We start from the raw sequence: 12,124 nt of genomic DNA on the forward strand, positions 1-12,124 counted from the left end.
GAGTTGAGGTGAGTATTTCAAAGGTTGCCTCTATTTTCTTGAATGTAATTTTCATTAATTATTAGGCTTATTTTTGCAGGATATGTTAATTTTGGGTTGTGGTTTAACTTCTTTTGTTTTTTGGATTATACTGTTATTCCGTTCTCTTCTCCAATTTCATGCCTGCATGACATTAACCCATATCTGAGTTATTGGAGTTGTAGTTCATTCATATTTCTCTGGGCTGCTTGCAATTTTTGTTTTTTATTGAAATTGAGAATTTTAGCTACAGTATAATTTGGTAATGATCTATGGATTTGATACAGAGGTGCTTTATCATCTGTATTCAAAAGTTCTGTACAGCTTTCTTCTGTTTATTTCCTACAGTATTATTTTCAGGTTTTTTAATTTGTTCTTCTGGGATGTCTATGTTCCTTCAGCAAGCTCTGTACACTCTTTCCTCAAGGTCAGTCATTTTGGCTTGTGTAGGATTATTATGTAGGATTAATGCATTCTTTTAATATTTTTGTTTTTCTGTTACCGTTTTTCTTTTGCATTCCCAACCTGTTATTCTCTTTCTCGTGGTCACTGCTTCTCTAGCTACAGTGTCATATCTAAGTTCTGTACTCTGCTATTACTGTGGTTTTCAGTTCTATATCAAAATTTCTGATTTCTGACCTAATTCCATTCCTAATTTTTAAGTTGTTTTATTTCTCTTTTGAACCATTTTGTAGTTTCTTGCTGGCTTATCTGTTTCTCTGATTATAACTTCCCTAGAGATCTATATCTGTATTTATACATACACACATATATATATGTGTATCTTATACTGCTTTGCATAGATAGGTCATCATTGGACATGTTATAATCCAAATGCGTGTACTACAAATCTCTGTTTTGGCATTTATAACTTTGATTCTTCAGAAATTGTGACATTCTGAGATTTGAAACCACATATCAGTCATAGAACATTTATATTGAATAAGATGTTTTTTGTGTGCCAGGGAACAACTTGGAATCATTGAAAACACTATGAAATTTCCCAAATGATGTGTAGCCCACACTCTTCTTCCTGTTCAGTTATAGACCCAACTTATTGTCCATCTGCTGTGCCTGTTATAAACATGTGAATTATTTTAACAACTCAGTGGATTGGCTATCCAATAATTTTGTCATAGGTTGGTCGTGTACCCCATAAGATTTTTTTTTCAAAAATTTAGTTTGTACTCTCAATATAGGGAGTATTTACTTATTTATAAATTATTCAGTTGTACTACTGTACTAATAATTACAAATACTATAAAATGATCTTAAAATAGAAATTAGAGGGTAAGATAAAGATGAAATAATGTAATATTTGATCCAGGAGTTAATAGTAATGGAGTTTGAGTAGGGAAGTGACATGTTAAAAAACAAAAAAACAAAAAACCTACACTTTAGGAAAATCATTTTGACAGTTTTGTCTAAGATGGATTAGAGAGGGAGAGTCAGTGAGACCAATAAGGAAGCTCTTGCAACAATCTGAGAGGTAATAATGGCCTTAACTAGTATAAGTAGAGAGGAAAGGATAAATGGGAGAAATATTGTGTTGTTAGAAATGACAAGATTTGGCACCTGGTCATATATGTGAGGTGAGGGAAAATGAGGAGTCAAGGTTATAATGCCAAAGTTATTAACCTGGATGACTAGAAGAATGGTGATACTCTTAATATAAATAGGAAAGTTCGAAAGAGGAGTGAGTTTGGGAGAAAGGTAATGAGTTTTGTTTTGGAAATGTTAAGTTTGAGATGTTTATAGTATTTAGTATGTCTAATAGTTGGTGATATTGGACTAAAGATCAGGGGAGTGATTAGGGATGGATATGTAAATCTGGGAATTATCTTTGCAAAGAGATGATGATTAAACTCATAGGAGCCAATGAAGTTACCAAGTAAAAGAGTGTTCAGAGAGAAGAGATCTTAGGACAGAGCTTTTTGTGTATACTCATAGTTACAGGGCATGATGTAGATGATAATATGGAAAAAGGGACTAAGAAGGAATGGTCACAGGGGTAGGGGAACCAAGAGAATAGTCTCACAAGTCAAGAGAGAGTCGTTATCTAGGAAAATAGAGTAATAAACAGAACAGAATTCTGCGGGGTGCTTAAAAATGATGAAGATTGAGAAAAAGTGATCTGATGTATCAATAAAGATATCATGAGTAACTTTGAGAGACAGGCTTTTCAGTTGAGTGAGGAGTCAAGGGTAATACTGTGAACCCAAGAGACTGGATGGTCAGTGGTATGCTCAGTAGAAGTAGGAAAATTTGGAAGAAACAGTAGTTTACGGGAAAAAAAAAAGAATATTATGTCATACCCAACCATACCTGCTCATCCTCTACTATTCAGTTTTTCCCAAAATGAAAGTATGTTAGGGACAGAGTGGGGAGGAAGGAAAGTGTCAGGAAAGACTTACTTTTGCAAGAATGATGGTTTTAATTACAGTGGCAAGAGTGACCTTGTTTTTTTTTTTTTTTAATTTTCCTTAGAGGAAATACAAGAATAGAAGAGGCTTGTGAAATGTATACGAGAGCTGCAAACATGTTCAAGATGGCCAAAAACTGGAGTGGTATGTATGGGCTTTTTGTTTTTAGACAGTAGATCAGTATTTTCAAAACAAGAAATGACACCACTGCCTTAAGTTCTATTTAGAGAAAAGGACTATGCCCACCTAAATCCCACATTGTAAGTGCCATGAAAGTACATAGATGGTTAATTGTCATATACAAGTATGACTACCAAAGACCTGTCCTAGTGAAGTAATAAACATAAGCAAAAAGTAACCTACTTTATTTTTTTAAGGCCTGGAAACTGCAACTACTTTGTTTTCTCCAAACTGTTTACTACAGTGGGCATTCAGTAAATGTTAATTGATAATTATAATAAAAATTAAGTTAAGATTAAGAAAGAATAACCATCATCATAATTGCATTCACATTGTATCAGAAAAGGGCGAGAACAGAGATAATCAAAAAAGTATACTTTTAAGAAATTTAAACATTTATGTTACCAATGAAAAGAATGTCTAATTACTTTATGTGAACCAGATGGCAATGGTCTTTGATCACTATCAATTCCTGTTAGGACAAGTATTTCTTTAGGAATTATAATAGTGATAAAGTTGACTAAATATAAACATCAGCCCTCATTTTTTTTATTAAACCAGTAAAGTTAATAAAATCAACTTTCATTTGCCGAAAATGAGATATTCTTTCTGAGTAAATGACTATTTTTCTAAGTTAGTTTTAGGGGGAAATAGTGGTAAGGAACCCTAATTTTTCCCTCTTAAAACAGGTTTTACTGTCTTCATATTAAGGGCAGGTCAGTATTTTTTTTTTAATAGAAATAAAATGGTTACTATTTTTGAGCAAGATACTACTATGACTTTTTCTTAAATGTGGTTTACCCTAAATCATATCATTTTGTATTTAAGAAGGCTTTTAGATTCAGTCCACATATTCTATGTGCCTTATTTTCCTATGCTGTCAAAGCATATGGATTTAGGTGAAAGCAAGCTATTTAATTTTATTTGTCCACCGAATTAATTTTATTTTTTAAATTTGAAACTTTAAAAAAAATTTAACTGAAATTATTTTTAATTAAATTACTAACATTTGACCTACATTACATATTTTGGTGATTGCAGTGTCCACTTACCTAGCTCCTGATACTTATTTGGACAACTGCCTCCAAGAAGAGATAGACTTTTTGAGATAATAAAAGTATACATATTATGCATTGCTCATTTCATAATATAATGCATCATGAACCTGAAAAGATCATAACATGTTGAGAGAAAATAAAGTTCATTAGTTTTAAAGCCTATGTTTATTTTAAAGAAACTAGACAAGCTAATTAACTGTGAGTTCCATATGTGCCTGTGACTTCAGAATTTCTATAGTGATGATTACAAATAATAAACAAAATTTAATACATCTTTTTTAAAGGTAGAAAGGCAAATATGCAGAATTTAGAGTCAATATATTATTGGTTTTTTTTTTTTGGAGAAACAGAGAAAGATGGAAAAATCCCAGATGTTGGGCTGTAGTCAGACATCTGTAATTGATCATATTACTCATAGTTTGAGAACATTCTGTAGGTTTTTGTCATTAGTGCATTTAATTGTGTAAGTTCTTTTATTTGAATGTCTTTCTTTGTTATCCTTCATGAGAGAGCCTGTTTTAAATATAAATTGGATGGCCAAGTATTAAATAACTACATGAAGAAATATAAGGTTTAAAATACAACTTTCTTGAAGGAAGCAGATATCTTCCTTTGCATTCCCATATAATTCATACATATATAATCCAGGTACCCTTTTCATTGTTCCTTGACTAGGTCCATTTTTTTCAATCTGCACAAATTTATGATATTTTTTGCCTTCTGTAGGAAGTGCCTTTCTTAACTCTTCTTGTATGTATAAATCTTACTCATCCTCCCAGACCAATCTCAAATTCCACCTTTCTCCTGAAGCCTTTCCTAGCAATTTCTGTATGTAGTGAACTTAAACCTCTCCTTCCTATTGTCTCAAAGCACCTGGATGGTATTTCTACTACATATTGGGGCACATAAATATGTCCTTCCTTGTTCTCTTCTTGAGTAGTGTCATAGATTGTGAGTCCTATCACCTGTGCTGTAGTCATGAAGTCACCTAAAAATACTTCTTGAGGACAGGAATTATAAATATCTTGTACTACTTTTATATCCTCTCTAGTGCCTGGGCTCTCTAGTACTATATTATTTTTAAAATAAGTTGAATTCAAGGGACTTGAGCTATATTAGGTACTAATTTTTTTTTTTAATGAAGGTGGTTACTTGTGAACTGCCATACTTAAAGGAACATGGCCTTCGAAACTGTAAAAATTCATATAGGCGTACCCTTATGGCATGGCAACAAACAATAAATATGTTTTACAGCAATGCCATTAGGTCTTATAGTAATCATAAGATTATAGATGCAGAACTGAAAGAAACCTTGCAAGTCTCCCTACCTCCTTCACCCACTTTTTTTTTTCAGACAACCCCTTACTTTTATAGACAATGAACGTGAGAACAGAGGTTACCTGTCTATGTTCATACAGGTGGTAAGTAAATGGCCAAGCAAGGATTCAAACCCATGATCTCTGACTCCAAATTCAGTCCTCTTTCCACCATACCATAATAACTAACATTTTATAGTATTTTAAAGTTAATAACGCACTTTGGATGCATTATATTTCATTTTGTTGCTTAATCCTCACAACAGCTATGTGAAATTATTTGTAATCAAACCCAACTATTACATTCAGTATAGGTAGGCTATTCTTCTGAGACCAGCTTCACGTGCCCTCTGGTCCAGTTCCCCTACCCCATGATTTCTTTTATACTCCAGAACAGAGGTGGAGAACATGTGGCCTTCTAGGTCCTTGGGTGCGGCCTTTTGACTGAGTCCAAGTTTTACAGAACAAGTTCTTTTATTAGGGGATTTGTTCTGTGAAGTTTGGAATCAGTCAACAGGCCGCACCTGAGGACGTAGAAGGCCACATGTGGCCTCATGGCTTCAGGTTCCCCACCCCTGCCCCAGAATATCACCTCCTGAGACATGGAGAAATCCTGGCTTTCCCTTTCTAGTCATTTCTGCACTTTCCCCACCATAAGAACGTCTGCCCCTACTCCAGCTAGCAGTGTTCCTATAGAACTAACTGCCCCACTAAAACATTATTTTCGATTCATTTAACATTCTTCAGTGTGAGGAATCAGGTAATTCTTCAATCTATTTGTTTTTGACTTGGAATACTACGTTTCAGTGAAATCCTGATTTTAAAAAAAAGTAGATCAAGCTGCTGAAGATTATACTTTGATGCAACTCTAGACCTCTGGGTATTTAGTAGACCTAGAGAAATGCAACTTTTCTTTTCTTTTCTTTTCTTTTCTAGCTGCAGGAAATGCCTTTTGTCAGGCTGCCAAGTTACATATGCAGCTACAGAGCAAACATGATTCTGCTACAAGTTTTGTGGATGCTGGAAATGCTTACAAAAAGGCTGATCCACAAGGTAAGATCCAGAATACTATGTATTAAACAGTATCTAACTCTGTAAATGTTTACATATTTTCGGATTTTTAGGTAGAACATTAGCAAAGTCTTTCATAGGCTACTGGAATATTTTATTTTGATCCTTTTAACAAAAATAACTACTATAACCTAATTTAGAATATTTGAGTTGTTTTTCATAGTTTGGGTTTAGGGGACCCTTATTTACTTATACAAGTATGTGTAAGTAGTATATGGACAAAAAGTAAATGATTTTGACTGTGTAGTTGTGAACATAGTTGCTGCAACTATCCATATTTATTGGTTATATTGATTGTATACATACTTCGTATGTTCTTACTGTCTTTTTATAGAAGCTTTAGTCTGTTTACATATTGAGTATGTTGGTAGCTGGTTTGAGGCTTTAACTCCATCCTAAAGTTATCCTCTCTTCTAGAGGATTATATCTTATGTAAGATTGAAATATATTTTAAAATTCATTTGTAACTCTTGTAGAAATCCTCTCAGTGACAGAATGAGGTTGTGAGACTTGGAAGAATGTATGGTACACATAGTTATTATATATCAGTTTTGAAAAGAATTTTTCAGGATATTTTGATTTTTCTATTTGATGTACATGGTGAAAATTTTTTTAAATGAATATGCTTCTAAAATAAGAAAGGTCTTTGTAAAAGTTACTAATGTATTTACATAAATGCACTTGACAAATAAAAGTAGTAATTGCTATTACTCTTAGTTGTCCTCTTATCATGTAATAATATGAATAACTTTAACTTATAAGATGCTTTAAAGTTTTCATAGTGCTTTTAATGGATGTAATTTCCTTTACTTCTCTAGAGTATTGCTTTCCAAACTATTTTCCACATGAAATAACTAGAGATTTAATGAGAATATTTTTAATGATAGTTGTAGTTTCCCCCTCTAAAATATTAAATAAGAAAGAATATGTACAGGGTATCCCAAAAGTTTTAATAACATACACATAGTGCATATGTATACTCCTACACATATGTACATGTATAAATATATTTTACCTGTACAAACACACATGTGTATATATATACATGCATGTACTATATAATCAAAGGTACTTGTTAACATGTGGCAGTTTTAAAAATTTCACATATGCTTAATTTCCTCCATTTTTCTTCAAAAGTTCTCTGATTCCACTTTTTTCTCTTGTATGAAATGTCTCCCAGTATGCCCTCTAAACCACCATTTATGCATTCCATCAATATACTTGAAGTAAAAAAAAATGTCATTGACAAATTAGTTTGGGAAATTATCTAGTGTTTCAGTCAGAAATGTTCACTTTTAGATTACTAAAATAAGACCCTAGAATGGAGTTAACTTTTTACTCTTAGTGTATTTTATGATGTTGAACTACTTTTTTGCTACAGTAGAGTTTTTGATAACTTTTACTGGTGAAGTTGTATATTTTTTAGGCAAATTTTTATAGTTTATTCATGCAGGTCTGTTTAATAGAATAATAGTCATGCACTTTCTTGAGCATTCTAGAAAATGTTAACTTGACTTGCCTAAGGAATTTCATCAAAATCTATTTGAGTTGAACTGTAAGAAGAATAGAATTTGTAGCACTGACCTTTCTTGTATTTCAGTGGCAGGAATGATGCTATGTCTTCTAGTTATGACTCATATGAGACCAAAAGAGGACAGCTTTTCATTCTACTCTGCTTATGGTTTTAAATTATAACTCACCCAAGTTAATATTAATGAGCCCATGCTTTTGTTTTCTTTGTGATGCAGTCTTTCATGTGGATGGAATCCTCATTTAAAGGTTATAAGTAAATAAGCCAAATACTGGTAGCACAAGCTGTAATTCCCTAATTTACTTTGTAGCAGCTGGGAACAAAGCCAAGCTGTTATTACAATTGGACTTTTGCATGATTGTGTTTGCTTTTTACTAACTTCCCTGTCTACCTTCCATCCACAAATTATACCTAATTAATATTCTAATAAGAGCCGTGAAGAAAATTTCACTTTAATCTTATTTGACTGAATGGATCTCTCATTGTTTTTCTTAAATGCCTACGCTTCAGAGGCTATCAACTGCTTAAATGCAGCCATCGATATTTACACAGACATGGTAAGAAATTGCATTGCTTGAGCGGCTGTGGGGTGGAATCAATGAGATGTCTTGGAGTATTATTCTTTTTTCACTTTTTTCCCAAACTGATTTGGTAGAAAACAAATGAATATGATAGATGAACCTCTGCTTTTGTTTCTTTTATTCCCAGGGAAGATTTACAATTGCAGCCAAGCATCATATTACAATTGCTGAGATATATGAAACTGAGCTGGTAGATATTGAAAAGGTAAGTTTGCAATAGGTGTTCTTGCAAAATTTTGATCTAAAGAATGGTAGATAAAATTAAACTTTTTTAAGAGAGCATTTTACTAGCCAGTTAAATTTTTGCTAAAGGAAGCCAGCATTCTTGAAACTGACTTACATTTTCGTAGTAACTAATTATTTGTTCTTCATTAGGTCTTTCACTGATCACTGCTACAAATATCTCTTTATCTTTTAATGTGAAGTCATCTAAGTGATAATTTGTTGAATTTTATCCTGTAGTCTGCCAGTAATCTCTTGCAACTCATTTTATCAGTGAAAATGAAAAATGTTGCAAAAAGATCCTGAATGTACGTGACTGTCTTATCAATGTATCTGTTTTTGATTGAAAACCCCTGTAGGAAAGAACTTTTTATCTTATTAACTTCTATCGATTTTTCTTCAAGAAGGTATCACATAGCCAAATTCCCAGGAGGTACTTGATGATGGAACATTCAGACTTAGAATTAACTACTTCATTAAAGATTCTATAAAGATGGGAAAGCAGTGTGCAGGGTGGTGCTTTCAAGGATAGCTAGGTTGCGAGCTCCATTCTAGCTCTCTTTGAAAATGCCATTTTAGCCTAGGTAATCATTTGAATGTGAGACTAATATTGGGGATCGTCTTAACTTTCAGAGCTAATTAAAGAGAAAACCACTTCATTTTACTTCTGTCTTCTCTATTAAACAACATGATCTTCACAATGAAAGGTTATAGAAGCTATGGTTAAGAGGAAATTGAAATATGTAGGGAATACTTAACTGTTGAAATTTTTTTTCTATTCTTTAGGTCTAGATGATTCATATCTGATTTTTACACATTTTCATGTATAAGAATTTGAAGACTGCATAAAGAATCATTTTCTTTGAGAAATCATAGTGAATGGGAAAGTTGCCAGAAGACTAGAAGTGGGTAGAGATTGTTTCTGCGTTTGATAGGGAAGAGACAGTAGATTACAGAAACTAAAAATAAGCAGAATTCTAGAATATATTATTAAATGTGTTTTGTGAACACTTGAAGTCATTATTACTAGGAACTGTCTTGAATTTGCTAAAAACCAGTTATGTCAAACTAACTTAATTCTTTTTCCTTAGAATTTCTAGATAAACAGATCAAGTGACTATCACAGATACTGTATTCATAGTGTCAGAACAGCATTTGACAAAATCTATCCTTATATTTTTGTGTTCATGTTAGGTGCTCCCCAAATGATACTGTGGTTAAGCAATGCTGGCTACAAATCATTGCTAGGCTAGAGGGCGAGCTCCAGTGGTGTGCCACAGTATTCTACCCCTTGGTAACATTCTGTTCCACATCTTTATTAATAATTTTGGGGATTATATAGAAGGCATGTTTATCAAATTTGTGGGTGACACAAAGCTTGAAGAGAGCTAATACGTTGAATGACAGGATTCAAAAAGATCATTACACTGGAGAGATACATCAAAATTAACATAGTGTAATTTTATAACGATAAATGTAAAGTCCTATGCTTGGATTTGGAATAATTAATTATAAGAGATTGGGAACATATTTGACAATATTTTATGTGAAAAAAATCTAGAAGCTTTAAATGATTATGAGGTCAATATGAATCAACATTTTGATAATGTCTTCAAAAAAGTTAATTCAATTTTTGACTATCTTAATAAAAGAATAAATTAAAAATGATGGTAGAACTGTTGATCTTGAATATTCACTGTCGACAATGGCATAGACTGCTACGGAATGGGCAAGATCCTAGAAATCGTATCTGTGGGGTCATGGAATGGAGGCAGGAGGAAGCAGCACAAACAAATGACATCAGGACAGGACAATAGTAGGCAAAAGGCAGATATCCTGGATGAAGAAAAGATCATGGGGTCAGGAGGCTTTATTTACATGCAGAGGTCTAGAGAGGCAGTTGGCATTAGTTCTAGTACAGCAAGTACTAGAAATACTCAGGTCTCAAAGGAACTTCAGTCCTGGGCATCAGACAGTGATGCAATTTTGAAATGAGTACAAGCACTTATAAAAAATAAGGCAACAGGTCCATTCTTAGAAGTGGACCATAGGATCACAGTAGAACTAGCACAGACTGTGTTAATGATCCACCAACACAAGAAGCAAATATTTGCATGCTCTAAGCAAGTTTTGAAAATTGTGCTCTTGTTTTCACTGTTCACTAGAACCAGAATCAGTCTAACCAAATTTACTTATCACAAGATACTTTTGTACCTTGGAAGTTGAAATCTTTCGACATTAAATATATGTATTTATTAAAAAGTATGACTCATCTTCCCACATGTCTTGGTCTAGGTAGCTAACTGCTTTGCTCGTGGTATTCCTTAAATACCTTCTTCTCCTACCTATCTAACCATTTTTTTTCTCTGTCTCCTTTGCTATGTTTTTATCCAGGTCACATCTGCTAACTGCATATCTCACAGGGCTCTGTCTTGGGCCCTATTCTTTTCTCCCTCTGTACTCTTTTACTTGGTGTGATCCCTTTAGCTCCTCTGGATTTCATTATCATCTCTATGCTGATCATTCTCAGATCCATTTATTCTTCCCTAACCCCTCTCCTGAATGCTAGTCTTACCTGCCTATTGAATTTTCAAACTGTATGTCCTGTAGTCATATTAAACTCAACCTGTCCAAAATTGAATTCATTATCTTTCACCCAAAACCCTTCCATCTTCTAACTTCCCTAAGCATCCCCCTCATTTTACAGATAGTGAGGTACAGATTGCCCCTTCTCCCATCTTGACCTCAAAAGAGTATAACCATAATGAGGATAATGAGAGCAATATATAGCTTACAAACAGCTTAACATATAGGAGTAGGGCCTAGACTGTGATTCTGTTGGCTTAGGGAACTTTGCCTGGTGAAGAAATGCCTTCTACCAATGCAGTGAGGCACCTTCTCAGCATCTCAAAGTTACACAGGGTTACTGAGGGGATTAATGACTTGCCCGGTGTCACAGCCAGTTTGTGTCACAGCTGGGATTTGGACCTAGATTTTATTGGCTTCAAGTTTGACCTATTCTCTTTGCTGCACTGCCTCTATCTTTATATATAGTATTATTTAATTCTCATTGCAGTTCTGTCAGGTAGGTAGATAAGAATCGTTACAGCCTTTCTGCATATGGGAAAATGCATTTCAGAGAGGTTGAGTGCTTTACCTTAGACACGAGGAAGTTAGTGCAGGAGCTGGGACTCAAGTCCAGTTCTTTTGACTCCAGGTCCAGGTTTTTTCCCACTAAAACTTTTTGTCTCTGGACTTTGGAATGCTCATATGTAGTAGTACTCTATATAATTGAACAAGACTTCTAGGATTACATTGATCAATTTATTTTATATCTTGAAATCTGGGATATCTATAGTGATGCAGAGTAGGAATATCAAGCTTTTTATGTTGTTTTTGGTTGTGGTTTATTGCTTTGATTTAGATTTTAGAATAATCTATTTTATTGTATAGTTTTCTATATATTTGTTACTTATTAACTCTAGTCTGTATGTAGTATTTAAAACCAGTAAGATAGAAAATATTTACTCACTAGTTTGTACAGTTGTATTTATGACAGATACTTACAATTTTCAATAAATTTTTAAATTATGAGTTGCAGACACTTGACTAAAGGGTAATACTACACATTAGAAAGTCAGCCAAGTATGTTCTCTGAAATTTTTGCTATTTGATAGTGAAATCTCAAACTGTTACAGCTGAGACAATTGAGATCATCTAATTC

General features: G+C 33.5%; 1 protein-coding gene across 2 annotated transcripts in view; it reads left to right on the forward strand.

The window, feature by feature from the left end:
• LOC114036997 (beta-soluble NSF attachment protein) overlaps positions 1-12,124 on the forward strand; it is a 66,714-nt gene that overhangs the window by 38,336 nt on the left and 16,254 nt on the right. Inside the window, exons 2-5 of one of the 2 annotated variants that reach the window (XM_027853781.1) lie at positions 2,506-2,585; positions 5,932-6,048; positions 8,108-8,154; positions 8,306-8,383. In XM_027853781.1, coding sequence (XP_027709582.1) covers positions 2,506-2,585; positions 5,932-6,048; positions 8,108-8,154; positions 8,306-8,383 — 322 coding nt within the window. Of the gene's footprint in view, positions 1-2,505; positions 2,586-5,931; positions 6,049-8,107; positions 8,155-8,305; positions 8,384-12,124 lie in introns of those variants that run through there. The other variant, XM_027853780.1, reaches the window with a different exon arrangement.

This window comes from Vombatus ursinus, unplaced genomic scaffold, assembly GCF_900497805.2.
Source record: "Vombatus ursinus unplaced genomic scaffold, bare-nosed wombat genome assembly UNPS02010219.1, whole genome shotgun sequence".
NCBI lineage: Eukaryota > Metazoa > Chordata > Mammalia > Diprotodontia > Vombatidae > Vombatus > Vombatus ursinus.